Source organism: Bombina bombina, chromosome 6 (genome assembly GCF_027579735.1).
Source record: "Bombina bombina isolate aBomBom1 chromosome 6, aBomBom1.pri, whole genome shotgun sequence".
Taxonomy (NCBI): Eukaryota; Metazoa; Chordata; class Amphibia; order Anura; family Bombinatoridae; genus Bombina; species Bombina bombina.
This window is the reverse complement of record NC_069504.1, coordinates 924089602-924110065: the sequence shown is the minus strand read 5'-3', so window position 1 is coordinate 924110065 and position 20464 is coordinate 924089602. Positions and strand designations below refer to the sequence as shown.

At 38.2% G+C, this 20464-nt stretch overlaps 1 protein-coding gene across 1 annotated transcript in view; it reads left to right on the top strand.

Moving 5' to 3' along the window:
- Nucleotides 1-20464, top strand: part of DOCK2 (dedicator of cytokinesis 2) — a 1640323-nt gene that overhangs the window by 1176677 nt on the left and 443182 nt on the right. Inside the window, 2 exon segments of the mRNA XM_053718563.1 lie at nucleotides 10795-10895; nucleotides 10979-11037. Of these exon segments, the coding sequence (XP_053574538.1) occupies nucleotides 10795-10895; nucleotides 10979-11037 (160 nt within the window).

Here is a 20464-nt window from a genome sequence, read left to right as displayed (position 1 = left end):
GTCACTCCAGATGTTCCGCACACAAGTTCGGAACAATCTGACTACTTTTGCTAGTTATCAAAAAACTAGCAGGTACGCTCGGCACTTTTACAGCCCAGCGTACCTGGTTTTCAAACCGCCACCCTGGAGGCGGCGGATCCCATAGGAATCAATGGGAGTCTGACCATAGCGAAAGTACAAGTTCGCTGCTGCCAGACATCCCATTGATTCCTATGGGAACTGTCTATTGGCTGATCGAAACAGCCAATAGAATGCGAGCTCAATCTGATTGGCTGATTGGATCAGCCAATCGGATTGAACTTGAATCTGATTGGCTGATTCAATCAGCCAATCAGATTTTTCCTACCTTAATTCCGATTGGCTGATAAAATCCTATCAGCCAATCGGAATTGAAGGGACGCCATCTTGGATGACGTCCCTTAAAGGAGCCTTCATTCGTTGGTAGTCCGTCGGTAAGGAAGGATGTTCCGCGTCGGCGGGATGAAGATTCAAGACCCGGCTTGGAAGATGACATCACCCCGATAGAAGACTTCTTCAGCACCTCTTAGAAGATGACATCACCCGGATGGAAGACTTTTTCAGCGCCGCTTGGAGGATCACTTCATCGGATGGAAGATTTCTTCAGCGCCGCTTTGAGGATCACTTCTGCCGGTCCGGGTCTCCTCTTCAGTTACATTGGTGGCTCAGCTGAGTGAAGACGACTAAAGGTAGGATGATCTTCAGGGGATTAGTGTTAGGTTATTTTAAGGGGGGTTTGGGTTAGATTAGGGGTATGTGGGTGGTGGGTTTTAATGTTGGGGGGGGTTGAATTTTTCTTTTACAGGCAAAAGAGCTGAATTCTTTGGGGCATGCCCCACAAATGTCCCTTTTAAGGGCTGGTAAGGTAAGAGAGCTTTGAACTTTTTTAATTTAGAATAGGGAAGGGCATTTTTTTATTTTGGGGGGTTTGTTATTTTATTAGGGGGCTTAGATTAGGTGTAAGTAGCTTAAAATTGTTGTAATATTTTTTAAAATGTTTGTAACCTATTATTTTTATTTTTTGTAACTTAGCTTTTTTTATTTTTTGTACTTTAGTTAGTTTATGTAATTGTATTTAATTGTAGTTATTTGTAGGTAATTTATTTAATTTATTTAATGATAGTGTAGTGTTAGGTTTAATTGTAACTTAGGTTAGGATTTATTTTACAGGTAATTTTGTATTTCTTTTAGCTAGGTAGTTATTAAATAGTTAATAACTATTTAATAACTATTCTAACTAGCTAAAAAAAATACAAAGTTACCTGTAAAATAAAAATAAATCCTAAGATAGCTACAATATAATTATAATTTATATTGTAGCTATATTAGGGTTTATTTTAAAGGTAAGTATTTAGTTTTAAATAGGAATAATTTATTAAAGTATAGTGTAGTGTTAGGTGTAATTGTAACTTAGGTTAGTTTTTATTTTACAGGTAAATTTCTCTTTATTTTAGCTAGGTAGCTATTAAATAGTTAATAACTATTTCAAGAACAAGGGGTCATGAGCTCAAGCTAAAGGGTAGTAGATTCAGGAGTAATTTGAGGAAGCACTTCTTTACAGAAAGAGTGATTGATTTATGGAATAAACTTCCTCAAGAGGTAGTAGCAACAAACACTGTGGGGGACTTTAAAAATGCATGGGACAAGCATAGGGCTATCCTACGAACTAGATAAGTTTATACTGTTAGGTAAGGTCGGGCAGACTTGCTGGGCCTATGGCTCTTATCTGCCGTCAATATCTATGTTTCTATGTTTCTATGTTTCTATGTAACTATTTAATAGCTATTGTACCTAGTTAAAATAAATTGAAATTTGCCTGTAAAATAAAAATAAATCCTAAGATAGCTACAATATAATTATTATTTATATTGTAGCTATATTAGGGTTTATTTTAAAGGTAAGTATTTAGTTTTAAATAGGATTAATTTAGTTCATAATAGAAATATTATTTAGATTTATTTAATTAATATTTAAGTTAGGGGGGTGTTAGGGTTAGTGTTAGACTTAGGTTTAGGGGTTAATAAATTTATTACAGTGGCGGCGGTGTAGTGGGGGGCAGGATAGGGGTTAATAAATTTATTATAGGTGACGACGGTGTAGGGGGGGCAGGATAGGGGTTAATAGGTATAATGTAGGTGGCAGCGGTGTCCGGGAGCGGCGGTTTAGGGGTTAATACATTTATCAGAGTTGCGGCAGGGTCTAGGAGCGGCAGTTTAGGGGTTAATACATTTATCAGAGTTGCGGCAGGGTCTAGGAGCAGCGGTTTAGGGGTTAATAACTTTATTTAGTTGCGTGGGGCTCCGGGGGCACCGGTATAGGGGATAGAACAGTGTAGTTAGTGTGAGTGCTTAGTGACAGGCTAGCAATAAAGCTGGGAAAAAGCTGAAGAGCAGCGAGATCGGATGAGTGATAACTCTCTAACGGCTTTTTGACAGCTTTATTTGATAACTTAGGCGAAATTTTTCAGGTCCGCGGCGGCGATGTGAGGCAAGCTTAGGCGGGCGTATTGGGCCGGCGAAGGCAGGAAAGTTGACACGTTGATAACTACCCCCCTTTATCACAACTTGTTTAATCTGCAACCAAATGCCTACTCTTGTAGTGATCAGGCAGTCATTTAGGTATTGTAAAATAGATTAAAAAAATGACTCAAATAAGATTGTACAATTAAAAAAAAAAATATTTATATAAATTATTCAGTTATCCAAATTGACGCTATACTTTATTGAAACTTAATTTCTTTTTTGTGAGAGCATTCTGATTGCACACTCTTTTTGAACCATATAAGTTTAAAGAGACACTGAAGAAAAAATAGACTTTCATGATAGAGCATGCAGTGTGAAGAGATTTTCCAATTTACCTCAGTTATCAAATTGTGCACACTGCACAATCTTTATATGCACACTTTAGGAGGCACCAGTTACTACTGAGCATGTGCAAGACGTCACAGTGCATCTGTATATGAGTCTGTGATTCGTTGATGGCTGCCACGTAATACAGAAGGCTAGCAAAAAGTACATTTTGATTTGTCAGAAAAAAAATCTGTTCTAAAGATAATAGTAATTGCTTTTGCATTGTCTTTTAATATTGTGCACTTGTTTATTATGCAATTCTTTTGTATTTAATGGTCCTTTAATGCTGACTTATTTTTAAAACAGTCACAGAATATAGAAAATGAGATATTTGCGCTCCACTCAGTAATACCAGTGCATGCAAATGTGCGTTTGTATTACAAGTAAAGCGCAATGCGAATGCGACCTCACGTTCGCATTGCATGGAAGCTTTGTGCTCACAAGAGCGTGGTTCCATTGGCTCCAATGGGAGCCTCATTCTCATGCCATCAAACACGGCTGAGAACTTAGCTCAGCAAAGGGGGTAAATTGTGCAGCATTGGGCACCAAATATAAACTATATATGTATATAAGCATATTTATAGAGAATGCACAGTCCCCATAGACTGCAATGTAAAGTCACTTTTCAGTGCCCTTTTTTTTCTAACACCCCACACCCGCTCAATTTAACCCCTAAAAACTGGTTAGTGCAGTTTTTTTTTAAAGTAAAAACACAAAAATTTAGGGGCAATTGGGACACTTTTGGAAAATTAACCAGAGACCTGCTCTCTGGTAAATTTTTGGAGCTCTAATTGCTACAGCAAGCTTGCGGTAGCAATAACCAGCCACTTATAATGGCTGATTATTTATTGCATGCCGGTAAAGGACCACATTTGCCCATTTACGGGTGCATGATAAATTACGGGTGCATGATATCTAGCCCTATATGTACCTGAAATACATAATGGGGCATATTTATCAAGCTCCGTATGGCCCCTGAAGGCTCGCCAGAAACAGAAGTTATGAAGCAGCAGTCTAAAGACCACTGCTCCATAACTTGTCCGTCTGCTCTGAGGCGGGGGACAGAAATAAACCCGATCAAATACGATCGTGTTGACACCCCCTGCTTGCAGGGGGCGGTATTGCACCAGCAGTTAACAAGAACTGCTGGTGCAATGATAAATTTATCGATGTGCAGCGATGTACAGCGGACATGATATGCTACTTCGTATAATGTCCGCTCGCACATTGATAAATATACCCCAACGTATCAATTTTTCTGTAATATTTCAGAGGACCTAGTATATCCATAATTTGTCAACAGAAATCTACAAAACTATAAGTAAAAATTAGGACAATCTTATGAGATAGTGTTTTTGTATAATTTTATTTTTATTAGCCATACTTGTTCAACAATGTTTTACATACGGCTACACAATGTTTGTCAGAGTCTGTGTTTTAATACAGGCCAATAAATGCATATTTTATTGGACGGTTTAAAACTTTACAAATATCCTTTTATGTTGTGAGTCTGGCTTGATGTTACATTGCCTGTCACAATCTCCTTTGAGCTGTCAAAGGGTACAGAACTGCCACTGACACACGGCATTGGAAACTAATTGAAATGCAAGCAAACTTGGCACTGTGTGTGCTTTTTGTTTATTTACTGTGCCAAGAAATAAAACGATTAGAACTGTAAACTGACAAACAATTGCAAAGTCATTATTCTCTCTGATTATTTGCACAAACTAATAGGCAATGCTGTCCTTTAAACCATAAAGCTCAATACTCATATTAAGCTGCTTCTCACTTAAATTTCTAGTCACGCATTTTACCTAGATTGCTTATGTAGACTAAATATATTTGTATATATTGAGTATATTTTTGACAAAAGTTATAAAAGGACACACAAAAAAAAAAAGGAATTGATATAACTTATTTTGCACCATTGTTCCACAAACCCCAGTGTAACTATTAGGGTTGCCAGCTGTTCTCCTCAAGAACCCTGGACAATATATTGGTAACTGGGCACAATGGTAGATAGGATCACACAATGCCCCCACCACAGCCTGATAAAATACTGGAACCTACTTACTGCACTTAATATATTATGTAATATGTCTATTCCCACTCATGTTCACTGTGGCTAAGCTTTTAAATTTGTATTACTTACTTTCCCCACCTTTATTCAAACTTCTCGCCTTCTGTTTGTTGTTTAATTTAAAATTAAGTCAAATTTACAAAGAGTATCACAGTTGAACAATAACACAACTATCTTTATGATTTAAAATATCCCGACTTAAAGGGACATGAAACCCAATTTTTTTTTTCTTGGTTTAGAAAGAGCATAAAATTATAAACAACTTTGTAATTTACTTCTATTATCTATGTTGCTTCATTTTCTTGATATTCTTTGCTGAAAAGCATATCTAGATATGCTTAGTAGCTGCTGATTGGTAGCTGCACATAGATGCCTCCTGTGATTGGTTTACTGTGTGCATTGCTATTTCTTCATTAAAGTATATCTAAAGAATGAAGCAAATTAGGTAATAGAAGTAAATTGGAATGTTATTTAAAATTGTTTTGTCTACCTTAATCATGAAAGAAAATGTTTGGGTATAGTGTCCCTTTAACCACACGTATGAAGTGGATGTTAGGTGGTAATGGTATACAGGTTTAATTTTTAAATCTGCAACAACGTTTGCTAAACCAAGACACTATTAAGACTGGCTGTACAAGACAAAAAACAAAATCACTACACATTTAAAACAGCCAGTTACAAAACGTATAATTCGCCATCTTTTACACCAAGCAACCCTAAGATGTGAGACAAATAGCCAGTCGCTATAAGCTTGGCAAGTCTAATCTTATATAACTTTTGTTACAGATATATAAACCCTGTATGTCCAAATAAGACATTACCTAAATTAGCTGATCTAACAGTATACTTCAAATATGTATATCACTAGACATCAATAATCTGAAATCTTTGCAAAACATAATAAAGAGTAAAAAAGAAAAAAAAGATTGTACAAAGTAACGCATGTCCAGCTAAGAGAATTAAACTCTCTATCTTAAGATTTACTAGTCTTGCTATCTCCAATAAAGTGAAATCTAGACTCAATGTATCTTTTGGAAGCAAGTACAGTATTTAATCAAACATACTCTGCTATTAAATATACTTGTGTTAATAGCAACTAACTTGATTTTGACCAACAACTCTGAGCACTATTAGCACTATATGCCCTTACAAGATGCAATATAGGTCTGAGTGTAATTCATGAGAATAATACTTTTATGCTCTAGATACAAAGTGCAAAGGTACTTAGTGTGAAATCTGAATACAGATAGAAGGTTAACAATCAATATATAACCTATCCTAGTAGTGGATAATTTGAAGTCCACTGTATATATATAAAAAATCAAAACCAGGCCTAATTTTTGGGCATGAAAAAGTTAACCAGTTAACAACCAGAGGCCATATTTGCAGAATTACTAACCAGATACTGGACCAACTTTACCGCAAATTCAGAAAGTGCCCCACATAGCATCAATATATAAACCCAAGGTGAAACATTATCTACTTCCAGTATAAGAAGCTAACCGTAAAACACAAACAATTTCCTATACAACAGTGGGACCCTTTGGAGGTGCCCTCAACATTTGTACAATTAGGTTACCCAACTGACCATTGGGGAATATTTACAATCCAGCTCCTATGTGTTTTTAAAGTACACACACATACATATTGATTTTACAACTATTGTTGAATAAAAGTTATGTTTTAAGTGAATTTATTTGAATGGAAACTTTTTGGTTCTGAATGTGAGCCTATTATCATTTACTTTAACCAGGGACGGGAGTGCTGCCCAAGTGCACTCTTTACAGTCTTGATCCCTTCTCTTGGGCTCCAGACTTAATCTAAAAGGATCACACAATGCCCCCACCACAGCCTGATAAAATACTGGAACCTACTTACTGCACTTAATATATTATGTAATATGTCTATTCCCACTCATGTTCACTGTGGCTAAGCTTTTAAATTTGTATTACTTTCCCCACCTTTATTCAAACTTCTCACCTTCTGTTTGCTGTTAGTGATGCACAAGAGCAGGGGGCAGTATGTCAACCACTTCAGTCGGATGATTTTAATCTGGGAGAAAGGTTAGGAACTAGTGGTTTTAAGACTAATGTTTCTAAACTTTTGACTCTGAAGCTGTATTAGCAGCTTCATAAAAGGAGCCCTATGCATTTTGAAAAAGGATTGTAATAATCTTTTTCTGTAACTTCCCTTTTTCTGATTGGCAGCCATATTAATAAGCATAGATGAGAAAAAACACAGCACATCCACGACTCACAACTTCTGTTTATTGAATAACATAAAACGCAAGACAAGATTGCACTTACAGGATTTAAAAGAAAATAGTCTCAACAAGAAGGCCAGCTCTCTGTGAGAATCCTCTTCCCTTGTGGATACCCTGAATGCTGACCCGCAGCTCCGGTTACCACTTAGGAAATCCCAACAGCTGGAGTGTCCTTAACCAGTGTAAGCGTCCAAACTTCTACCATAAAACTCCTCCCCTACGCGTTTTGTCCCTGTGTAGACAGACTTTCTCAAGGGCTAGCTACATTTTCAGACACTGGTGTTTGCTCATAAACTGACGGCTGCTCTGTGCACACAGCAAATCTGTTGAGTGGAGATTATTACAGGTTTCCCACTGTATCGGCATCTGACACCTGATTACCTTTTAACCTCAAAAGGGAAAGCTACTCTGAAACTGAGCTAAGTGTCATCATCATCATTTTTTACTACTATTGGGATATTGACTATTAACTATTGATTATTACTATTGTTATTTTTATTTTATTTTTACCTAGAGTCACTTTTTCTGTCTGGTGTTCACATTGCGCTGTTTATATTGTTTCTGCAGTTGAAAAAGAAATCTTGTTGGGCACATTTAGGGCTAGATTACAAATGGAGCAGTATTTAGCCCTCTCGCTCTAGTGTAAACACTGCTAGAAGTAATCTATTTGCGTGTGTGGGTTAGCGCATGTATTACAAGTTGAAAGTAAAACTATTGTATGTGAGCAAAACCCAACATGAGCTAACAGGAACTTGGTTATCTGCCTTGCCATTTCTTTAGCTAGTATTAAATGTAATTAATAAATTAAACCTTGCTAAAAAAACAAAGCTCAATGAGCTTGCCTGGGCTTTAAATGTTTTGCAGACCTCAAATAGTTAAGATTTCTTTGGTCAGTGTAAACAGTACAACACTAGATGTAATGCCCCCCTACAACAAATGCCTCCATTTCTCTAGAGCATCTGCAATTACCTCCCTATCCCATACATCATAGTTCCGTTCAGCAGGACACAGTTTCTTAGATAAAAAAGCCACTGGATGAAGCACCTCTTTCTCCCCTGTCTTCTGAAACAGTATTGCTCCATTAGCTACCTCAGAAGCATCCACCTTTAAAAAGAATGGTTTAGACAAATCTGGCCGAGCTAATATAGGGTCCCAGGCAAAAAGTTGCTGTAACTTATTAAAAGCTTCCTGGGCTTTAACAGACCAATTACATTTTTACTTAGAACTAATCAATTTAGTTATAGGGGCACAAATGTCGTTCAAATCCCCTGATAAATGTACAATACAAATTAGCAAAAACTATAAGTCTTTGCACAGATTTCACATTAGTGGGAACCGGTCAGTCCGTAATTTCTTGAACCTTTTTAAACCACTGTCTTTTTATTTCAACAAAGGAAATACAAGCCCAATCAAGAGAGGTAGAAGGTCTTATAAATCCCTTGGCAATATTCTCCTCAATGTAGTCCTTCAGATGTTTAAGTTCAGGCCCTGACAAAAGCCCTAACAAAAGTTAAATGGGACAATCATAAGATCTACGAGGTGTTAATTTTTTCATATATATATTTTTTTCTTGTCAAAAAACATTCCTAAACTCAAAGTATTTAGGGGGTTTGTAAATGTTTGTAGTGGTGTAAAATAGAGGAGCAGTTGCTAATTAAAATACTGATAAAACGGAGACATATTAGTTTGCATATCTTGCAGTGATTTAGCAAGAGAAACTACTAGCACAGTAAGGGATTTAATAATCAGGGCCATCTCTGCTGATTCCATTGTTGGCTTGTGTATTATGTAACAACAGCAAACCGCTTTTGTGGCTGGGCAGATGTCTTTTCTAGTGTCAGGTACTGTTGTTTCAGGGAAAAGCAAGCTGGAATCAATGGCCAAGAGGCCCAACTCACCACAAACCCTTACTGGAAGTAAACATAGCGTTCAAACAACGGCCAGGGGTGAGATAAATTAGACTAAACTTAGTAGCTGAACTCTCTCTAGCACTTTAATCAGCTCCTACAAAACAAAGCAACAATTAAGTACTAGAAAATAACTATAAGTTTATCAATTTAAATATGAAAGAAAAAGTCTCACTATCCAGATGAAGACAAACTTGCACAAGCTACCTAAATACAGATCTCCTGAAAGAAGAGGAATTCAGGGTAAGGAAATGTAAGTCAGACAGTCTGGGTCAAAGTCTCACAGGGAAAAGCAGCGCAAAGTCATTAAACAAATGCAGAGTCTACAACAAGCCAAAGTCAAATACCAAGTCAGTCACAAACAATAAGTTCATACAAAAGAGTTATCAGGGCAAACAGAAGTCAAACCAGTATAATATATAGTAAACTGCCAGGGAAAGAGGTAATAATTTACAAGCAACATCATACTGAAAACACAGAGCTTATAACGACTACTACAATTAGAGCCTAACTGATCTTCTAGGCCCCCTTAAAGGTACCGTACACCTTACTGCAGCAGGAACAGATATCACTCTCCTGGCCAACTGCATTATATGACACTTACTGTGGGCAGTGGCTACACTGATCATTTCTAAATGGTCGTTTAGCTAGAAAACAAGTAGTCTCTTTTAATGTTTACTTTGATTTAACATAATTATTTTTTACTAAAGGAGCATTGTTTAATACCCCTTTAACTGAAAAGCCTTACTTATTTACAGTCGCAGGCCTGATAATACAGACTCACTTATGACAGATTGACTGAAGAGTTGTTCTAGTTGTTTTATGTAGTTCATAAATAGGAGTTTACTAAACGGAAATTAAACCTCAAGATTTAGATACAGCATACAATTTTAAACAACTTTTAAATCACTTATTTTATCTTATTTGCTTTGATCTCATTGCATGCTTTGTTAAAAAGCATACCTAGGTAGACTTAGGAGCTGGGAGCTAGCTGCTGATTGGTGGCTGCACAAATATGCCTCTTGTCATTGGCTTATTGATATGTTCAGCTAGCCTCCAGTAGTGAAGTGTTGTTCCTTCAATAAAGGGTACCAAGAGAATGAAGCAAAATTGATAATAGAAGTAAATTGGAATTGATTCTGAATCATGAAATACAATTTTGTGTTTCCTCTCCCTTTAACATAAAAGAACAGGCATATTTGTTTTGTACACACTTTATATTTTAGAAATGGCTGCCATTAACCCTTTATTGCAGGTGTGTAGACCTGTTCAAAATCTGCTCATCTGCACACATATGTATATATATATATATATATATATATATATATATATATATATATATATATATATATATATATATATACTGTATATATAAATAAAATATCCCTACTTCTATGACAATTGTGTTTTGTCAGTAATTTGTGAGTGATATTTTTGTTGAAAAGCAATTAAAATCAAAAGATTAGCTATATTAGGACATTTAGTTTGAAACCTCTATATATTTTAATTGATTTGTTTAGATTGCAGTTTGGGAGAATATATTGCTTGTGGACAAAGTGCAGATCCTCAGTCTATTAAAAAAGATGCATTGATGCTATTTACATTGTTCCTTATACATACATCGTTGTATTCAGTAAATATTATCTATTTTTTTATTATTATTATTATTTTTTACAGCTGTGGAACAATTATTTTCACCTAGCAGTGGCTTTCATCACCCAAGATTCCTTGCAGCTTGAAAATTTCTCTCATGATAAGCGCAATGAAATTTTGGACAAGTAAGTGATCATTTTATTCCTAAGTAGATAGGTTGTATTGAATTAATTGAACTAATTAATTTAATATATTTTTATGCTCTCAGGTACGGAGATATGAGATGTCTTATAGGCTTTGCAATTCGTGATATGTGGTACAAGCTTGGTGAGTAGAACACATTAATCTTACAAAAATATATTTTGCATTAATCATTGTATAACATTTTTGAAATATCTCATGCAGTAAAAAATATATATTTTTCCCAAGAGCTATATTTACTAAAAACCGCTCAATTTGTATTACATTTTCTAATTCCTGTTATTCTCTACATCCCATCCACCAAAGAAGGAACAGATGACTTAGCTTTAGGAGAAAGTTTTATAAAATAACATAGGAAGCAAAAAATGTATTTAATCAAAAATTGTCTACTATTTTTATTTAAAAAAATAATAATAATAAATAAAAAAGCAGAAATAAAAGGGTATAATAATGCTATAATAAAATGTATAAGTGCATTTGTAGCATTCATGTTTGTGTAACTATGGGCTCCATTTATTAAACTGTGATAGCAGCTTTGGAGCCCCTGCAGCTTCGGAGCCCCACCATTTGAGGTTTGTGTAAGAACGTCTAAAACACTAGTTAAAGGGACAGTCTACTCTACTCCAAAGTGTTATTGTTTAAAAAGAGAGATAAAACATTTACTACCCATTCCCCAGCTTTGCAAAACCAACATTGTTATATTAATATACTTTAAACCTCTACATTTCTGCCTGTTTGTAAGCCACTACTGACAGACTCTTATCACATGCTTTTTAATGAGCTTTTCACAGAGATACACTGCTCATTCATGTGGGCCATATAGATAACACTGTTCTCAACTGCGGAGTTGTACAGGAACCAGCATTAATTGGCTAAAATAAGGGGGTTGTCTGTAGAGGATTAGATACAAGGTAGTCACAGAGGTAAAAAGTATATTAATATAACTGTGTTGGTTATGCAAAACTGGGAAATAGGTAATAAAGGGAATATCTATCTTTTTAAACAATAACAATTTTAGAGTTGTATATAACAAAAGTCTGATGTGTTATCCCTTTAGGGATTTTGCCAGTACATTGTATAAAGCCTGGGGAAAAACTTTGATTTTCGTGTTACTTAGAGAGTGCTAAATCTTTCACTGGTAGCTAACAGGTTAAATTTAATCTGTATACAATGTGTGTCAGGATGAACTCTGTAGCTATTGTCCATAGACTGACTCTTGTAGAGGCTAACATGACAATGTATCCTTTGCCTGCATATGTTTGTAGCTAAATTTTCTGTCACGTAGTAAGTAACTTGTGAAAAATCAATCAAAATAGAAACGCTCACTCACCGATAGTCCTTTATATGCAGAGACTGTTTTATGCAAATAATCTGTGATTGGATCTTACTGCTTGCACTGTATTAATCACCTGCTTCCTTGTAATCATGTGTCTAAGCCCCTTGTGGTGTAATCCAGGAAGAATTCTGTCCTTATTAGGGGTGCAGAAGGCAGTGCTGTGAGCGTTTGGTATCAGCTGCTTGCAGATATAGCTCTGTAGAAATCCGCTTAGGAAATAGAACAACAAGTATAGGTTCACAAATTGAAAGAATCCAGCTGTTAATGGGCTGAGTTGGGTAAAAGTATAATGTAACTTTTATTGGTAAAACAGATAAAAACGACTTTACAAGAAGTCAAGCAGGTGGCTGTATCCCAGCCAGTGAATCAGCCTAACAGCATAGTATCATCACATCCAACATGTTTTGTGCCGTTAATTAATATGGTAACCAATGAAAAACAACCCTGAATGGTGTGATCTAAAGTAGACCAATCAGAAACGTTCATTCTACTATAAACTGTCCAAATAGTATCCCAACTACCTCTTTGAACTTTGGTGCTTGAGAAGAAGAAGTTATAGGAATCTTCAGAAATTAGTCCAAAAACTAAGACAAAAAACATAAATAAAAACCAGAAGAAAAATTTTGAAATACAATCCATCAGGAAGAACTTGAAGATCCGGTTGAAATCCTGTAGAACTTGAAGAAAATTCTCTGCTTGTATCTTGAACTTGAAGATCATCTTTTGCTTTACATAGAAGGTTAGAATCCTGCAGAAGAGGGAACAGGAGCTGAAATAAATACATTTAAATTACTTATCAGTAATGAAAAACATATAAATACCAATAGGGTAAGGGAAAAGGGAGGCAAAATACTTGTCTCTGTCTCTTTAATAAAATCTAGATTATTCCTTCTCAAAGCTAGGATAATCGGAATTTTATTACAAGGACAGAGACTCCTATGTTGCAAGTTTAAAGCTAAACATAAATAAAACTTAATCTAATAAGCACTGAGGCAAATAATTAATGGGTTTAAAATACAACTGTCTAAAAACTGAATCAGAAGACCAGTCAGCAGCATTTAGAATTTCTTGAAGGGAAGCTGATTTACAGAAGGCTTTAGTAGCAGCAGCTCCCCTTACAGAATGAAAAGAAAAAGATTTATCAATAACTGCTTCAGTCATTACCCATTTAATCCATCTACTTATGGAGGTAGAAGAAACAGGAAAGTGAGAAGGAGAAAAAGAGATTAAAAGCTGATAAGAAGAAAAATAATTTCTAAAAGATAAAGTACGTTTCTCGTTTTCTTTGAGACAGGAAATCTGAAAAATAAGGATAAAAAATAGAAGGATAAAAAATAGAAGAAGACATGGATTTAGTTCTTCTAGAAATGTTAAAGATGATGCCTTGAGGAGAAAACATTTTAGAAGAGAAATCAATAGCTTTAACGTCAGAAACTCTTCTGCAAGATAGAAGACAGAGAAGAGTTGCAAGTATGCAAGAAAGTTTTTTAAGAGAAAGAGATTCGTTACAAGGCCAAGATTGAAAAAGGGAAAAAATTAAATTAACATCCCAAAAGGAAGAATATTTAGCCGAAGGAGGTCTTTAAAGTTTAATAGATTTAATTAATCTAGAAATTCTAATATGTTGTCTTATAGGTATGTTGTTAATTAATTCATGGCCTGCTGATATAGCTGATCTATAAACATTAATAGATCTATATGCTAAACCTGCATCAAATAAAGAAGTTAGAAAATTCAGAATTTCATTTAAAGGGGCTGAAAAGGGATCCAAATGTCTTTGATTGCACCAGCTAGACCATTTGGACCAAATAAAAACATTTAGTACCTGGGGCCCAAGCGTCTTGTAATAATGATTTAGCTGATGAAGAAAGTCCTTCGGAAGCCCAGGATCCCCTGAAATCGTCCATGCAGTAAGTTGAAGAGAACCTTGAAGTACAAGGTCGTGAAAATCTCTGTTTGGATCTAGCAGAAGATGGGGAACGAGAAATGAATAGAGATTTCCAGAAGAGACGGGTACCAGGATTGGGTTGGCCAAAACGGGGATATCAGTACAAGCGAAATCTTGTTCCTCCTGATGACATTCAAAACTCGAGGAATCATCGAAAAAGGAGGAAAAGCATATACGCTGCCTGAAGGGGCCATGTCTTAAGAAACACATCTACTGCTAAGGCTTCTGGATCAGGACGCCAACTGAAAAAAAGGAAGAATCTGATCATTCAGACGAGTTGCAAATAAATCTATCGAGAAAGGACCTCTGATAAATTGTAAATTTTGAAAAAATATCTGGATGTAATCTCCAATCGCTTGAGTCTGATAAATACCGAGAACCCCAATCTGCAGCTGTATTGGAGAGACCTGGAGTATACTCTGCTTGAATCGAAATGTTGCTCTGAAGGCATTGATGGACAAAATTCTTTGTTATATCTGATAGTTGTTTGGATAAAGTTCCACCCAAACGATTCAGATAACGAACTGCAGAAATATTGTCCATTCGTAAAAGAATAGAAATGGGAGAATTCTGTTTGATAAAGCTCTTTATCGCAAACGAACCTGCGATCAGTTCCAGACAAATGATATGCAATTTGCTTTCCGAAATTGCCCATTTGCCTCCAGTTTTCTGAAAACCACATCTGGCACTCCAGCCTGTATTGCTTGCATCCGATTCTATTATAACATCTGGAGCTTTTCCGAATATAGCTTTGCCCTTCCAGGCTTCTATATTGGAAAGCAACCCGATCAGTTTTGTCTGGGCATCATTTGACAAAGAAATCCTGTGTGAATAGGAGAAACCATTCCTTAAATAAAAATATTTTAATCTCTGTAATGCTCTGTAGTATAATTGAGCTGGAAAAATTGCTTGAATTGAGGCAGAAAGAAGACCCACAATTCTTGCACGAGTTCTGATTGGAAAAAACTTTTTCTTTAATAAATGAGAAATTTCTAACTTGATTTTGTTTACTTTCTTCAAGGGAAGACTCAAGGTTGATAGACATGTATCTATTAGAAAACCTAGAAAAGTTAGCTTCTGAGAAGGAAGGATTATCGATTTTTTTGTAATTGATAAGGAAACCTAGATTCTTCAAAATATCTAGAGTTAGTTTCAAATGTGAAAGAAGAAAAGAAGGATCCTGATTTATCAGAAGTATATCGTCCAAATAAATGATTAGATGATTACCTCTCAATCTCAACCAAGCTACTACAGATTTTAAAATTGTTGTGAAAACCCAAGGAGCTGATGATAGACCAAAATGGAGGCAAGTAAACTGCCAAATCTGATTTCTCCAAATAAATCTGAGAAAATTGCGATGGGAAGGATGTATAGGAACTGTCAAGTAAGCGTATATTAAATCTAGTCTTACTAACCAGTCTTTGTCCATAAGGCAATCTCTCAGAAGATGAATTCCTTCCATCTTAAAATGATTGTAAAATAGAAAGGCATTTAAATTCCTCAGATTTTTCACCGGGCGGAGAGATCCTTCTATCTTTCTCATAAAAAAACATGTTGCTGAGAAAAGAATGTTTGTTCTTTGGTGCTAGTTCTATAGCTTGTTTGGAATGGAGATGTGTTATCTCTTGGTCTAAAAGATTTGAGTCTGTTTTTTAAAAAACTATTGGATTTGGAGGATGATTTTGAAAAGGAGGAGATATAAAGTCTAGGAGAAGACCTGAAACAGTCTGAATTATCCAAACGACTGATGTTATGAATTCCCAATTTTTTATAAAAAGGGATAATCTTCCCCCAACCCTGTGTAGGAAAAAAATTGTGTTGAGTAAAGAGAGGGGACTTACCTGAGAAAGGTCTCTGACTGTCAGGGTGCCAGGAATCAGACTGAGACAAGAAGTGCAAACATAATCACACCTTTATTAATAGCAAAAAAAATAAAAAGTCCACAAGACAAATAACAAGCCAGGAATCAAAACCAGAGCTGGTAGTCAGATGAGCCGAGTCAGGAGCCAAAGCGAATAGTCAGACGAGCCGAGTCAGGAGCCAAAGCGAGTAGTCAGACGAGCCGGAATCAGGAACAAGGAGAACAGCAGAGTCAGGAACAGGCCAGGGATCAGGAACCAGGAGGGATGTCAGACAGCCAGGTAATACACAGGAGCTCTCACAAACAGGTCGTAGACAATGCAAGGGCAAAGCATACTGAACAGAGGCCCTTTAAATAATAAGTGATGACATCACAATTCTGAGACTGCATCCTGTATCACACTGATAATGTACACCAGTCTGTCCATAAAAGGAAGTGCAGGAAAAAGCAGCATCACACAGTATGCACTAGAGTCAGCAAGAGAGGTGAGTAATATGGCTGCCAGCAGCACATGTCAAACAAAACAGGGAAAAAACCCTGACAGTACCCTCCCCTCAATGACCCCTCCCCCGGGGGAGGACAAAAGGCTTATTGGGGAAACGGGCATGGAAGGCATGGAGGAGGGCAGGAGCATGAACATCAGAGGAGGGAACCCATGAACGCTCCTCCGGACCATAGCCCCTCCAGTGAATCAAATACTGCACGTGGCCCCTGGACATACGAGAGTCAATAATGCTGCTGACCTCATACGCCTCATGGTTGTCAACAAAGATAGGAGGGGGACGAGGCAACACAGTGGTAAACCGATTACAAACCAATGGTTTCAAGAGGGAGACATGAAAAACATTGGAGATGCGCATTGCAGGATGAAGGTCAAGAGCGTAGGTCACAGGGTTGACCCGTCGGAGTATTCGAAAAGGACCAACATAACAGGGAGCCAGTTTATTGGAAGGCACACAAAGGTTCTAGTTGTGGGAGGACAGCCAAACTCTCTCACCAACCTGGTAGGAAGGCGCGGGCAGACGCCTACGATCAGCCTGGAACTTTTGGCGCTGCATAGAACGATGAAGGCAATCCTGAATCTGCACCCACGTGGAATGGAGTTGCCGGAGATGTTTCTCCAAAGCTGGAATACCCTGAGACATGAATGAATCAGGCAACAAGGATGGTTGAAACCCATAATTCGCCATGAACGGGAATAACTTGGAGGAAGCATTAATAGCACTATTATGAGCAAACTCTGCCCAAGGTAACAGTTCAGACCAATTATTGTGGTGATCTGAGACATAGCAATGGAGGAACTGTTCCAGAGCTTGATTAGACCGTTCCGCAGCCCCATTGGATTGAGGGTGATATGCCGAGGAGAAAGAAAACTGGATCCCCATTTGAGCACAAAAGGAACCCAAAAAATCTGGAGATAAACTGGCTACCCCGGTCCGAGACTATCTCCTTGGGTAACCCATGTAAATGGAAGACCTCCCGGGCAAATATTGAAGCAAGCTCCTGAGCAATAGGCAACTTCTTCAAGGGAATGCAATGTGGCATGTTAGAAAAACGGTCAACCACCATAAGGATAACAGTATTGCCATTGGAAACAGGGAGCTTGACAATGAAGTCCATGGAAAGATGTATCCAAGGACACTCACCATTAGCAATAGGTTGAAGAAGACCCACAGGAAGACGTCAAGGAGTCTTATTCTGTGCACAAACTGAGCAGGAGGCAGCATATGCAGCAACATCAGAACGAAGACCTGCCACCAGAATTGTCGAGTGACAGACCAAATCATTTGGTTCTTGCCTGGGTGACCTGTGGCTTTAGGATAGTGGTAAGTGTGCAAAAGTTTAGTTTGAAGATTCTCGGGAACAAAACATTTACCACTAGGTTTCTCAGGAGGTGCAGTGGTTTGTGCAGCCAGGATCTCCTCCCCCAAGGGAGAAGTCAAATTAGTATGTATGGTAGCCAAAATATGGTCAGGAGGTATAACTGGAGTAGGTACAGACTCCTCCTTGGACAGAGACGAAAATTGTCGAGAGAGGGCATCAGGCAGGTAGAAGACCACATAATTAAACCGAGACAAAAATAGCGCCCATCTGGCCTGTCGGGGCGAAAAATGTTTTGCTTCAGATAGATAAGTTAAATTCTTGTGGTCAGTATGAATGAGCACTGGCACACTAGTACCCTCGAGAAGAAGCCTCCATTCCTTGAGTGCCAAAATTATGGCCAGTAATTCCCTGTCGCCAATTTCATAATTGCACTCTGCTGGAGACAATTTCTTAGAGAAGAAACCACACGGATGCAAGTAACCATCAGGCGTAGGACGTTGAGACAAGAGGGCACCTACTCCAGTCTCAGACGCATCAACCTCAAGAATGAAAGGCAGGATTGGTTTAGGATGATCCAGAACTGGAGCGGCAGCAAAGGCAGTCTTAAGACTATCAAAGGACTTAATGGCAGTAGGTGACCAATGGAGTGGATCATTCTCTTTACGGGTCATGTCTGTGATAGGTTTGACCAAGGAAGAAAATCTTTTAATAAACTTTCTATAGTAATTGATGAACCCCAAAAAACATTGAATTGACCGAAGACCAACTGGGCAAGGCCACTGCAGAACTGCAGATAACTTATCAGGATCCATGGAGAACCCTGCAACGGAGATAACATAACCTAAGAAGGTTACTTGAGTCTGATGGAACTCACATATCTCGAGTTTACAAAACAGCCCTTTCTCATGTAGTCTCTGAAGAACCCGTCTAACATCAGAACGATGAGCCTCAAGTGTGGGTGAGTGTATGAGGATGTCGTCTAAGTACACCACAAAACACTGTTGCAACATATCTCATAGGACATCATTAATAAGTTCCTGGAAAACAGCAGGAGCATAGGCCAAAGGGCATTACAAGATACTCATAATGCCCACTCCTGGTGTTAAATGCTGTTTTCCATTCGTGGCCCTCCTTGATCCTAACGAGATTGTACGCTCCTCTCAAATCAAGTTTAGTAAAGACCGTAGCTCCCTTGAGGTGGTCAAAGAGTTCCGTAATGAGCAGAATAGGGTAAGCATTCTTAATGGTAAGACGATTAAGACCCCTATAATCGATGCATGGTCTTAACTCGCCACCCTTTTTCTTCACAAAGAAGAAGCCAGTCCCTGCAGGAGAGCAGGATTTGCAGATGATCCCCGTGACAGAGCATCAGCAACATACTCCTCCATAGCACAATTCTCTGCAACAGACAGAGGGTAAACCCGGCACCGAGGAGGAATGGCTCCGGATTGCAGGTCTATGGCACAATCATAAGACCAGTGAGGAGGCAACGTACCAGCACGCACCTTGTCAAAAATGTCTAGGAACTCTTTGTACTCCTCTGGCAATTGAGATGCCGAAGAAGTGCACAAGACTTTAACTTGTTTCCGAAGACAAGTGAAAATACATTGCGGAGACCACGACAAAATTTCGGACCTGTGCCAGTCAAGACTGGGATTGTGCTTTTGGAGCCAGGGATAACCTAGAACAACCGGAAAATGCGGAGAGTTTATCACCTGGAACTGGAGGGTTTCAAAATGGAGAGCCCCAACAGCCATGGATAACGGAGCAGTTTCGTGAGTAACAAGTGTGGGCTGAAGGGGCCTGCCATCAATGGCCTCAATAGCAAGCGGAACGGACCGAGGCAAAACAGGAATGGAGTTCTTTGATACAAAAGCACTGCCAATAAAATAGCCCGCAGCACCGGGGTCAACAAGAGCCTGGGTGACTATGGAGGAGTCCACACAGGAAAGGACAACCGTGACGAGGATAAACCACCCAAGGTCTGCCCCGACAGGACCTTAGGTGTGAGCATTTCCCGGCCGTGTAGGACAAGACTTCAAAAGGTGGCCCTGTAACCCACAATAGAGGCAGAGCCCCTCCCTCCTTTAAAAGGCTCTCTCTGCCGCGGAGAGATGTGTGAATCCCAACTGCATTGGCTCAGCAGTACCTGGTGACTTGGGGCTTCCGCAAGCACTCCTTGAAAGAGGGCCTCTCACTTAGTCTGATGTCAATTAGAATAAAAAAAGACACCAATGCATTCTGGTAAATCTCTGGCAGCAGCTTCGTCTTTAATCACATCAGAGAGCCCATGAAAGAAAGTGGCAACAAGGGCTTCATTGTTCCAACCTACCTCTGCAGCAAGCGTACGGAACTCAATGGCATACTGAGCAACAGATCTTGTACCTTGCTGAATGGACATGAGTCGTTTAGCAGCAGAGGAGGAGCGAGCCAGAACATCAAATACCCTTCGAAAGGAGACCACAAATTCAGTGTAATTTGAAATCACAGGTTTATTAGTCTCCTACAAAGGATTAGCCCAGGCAAGAGCTGTGTCAGAGAGTAACGAGATGAGAAATCCCACCTTAGCTCTGTCAGAGGGAAA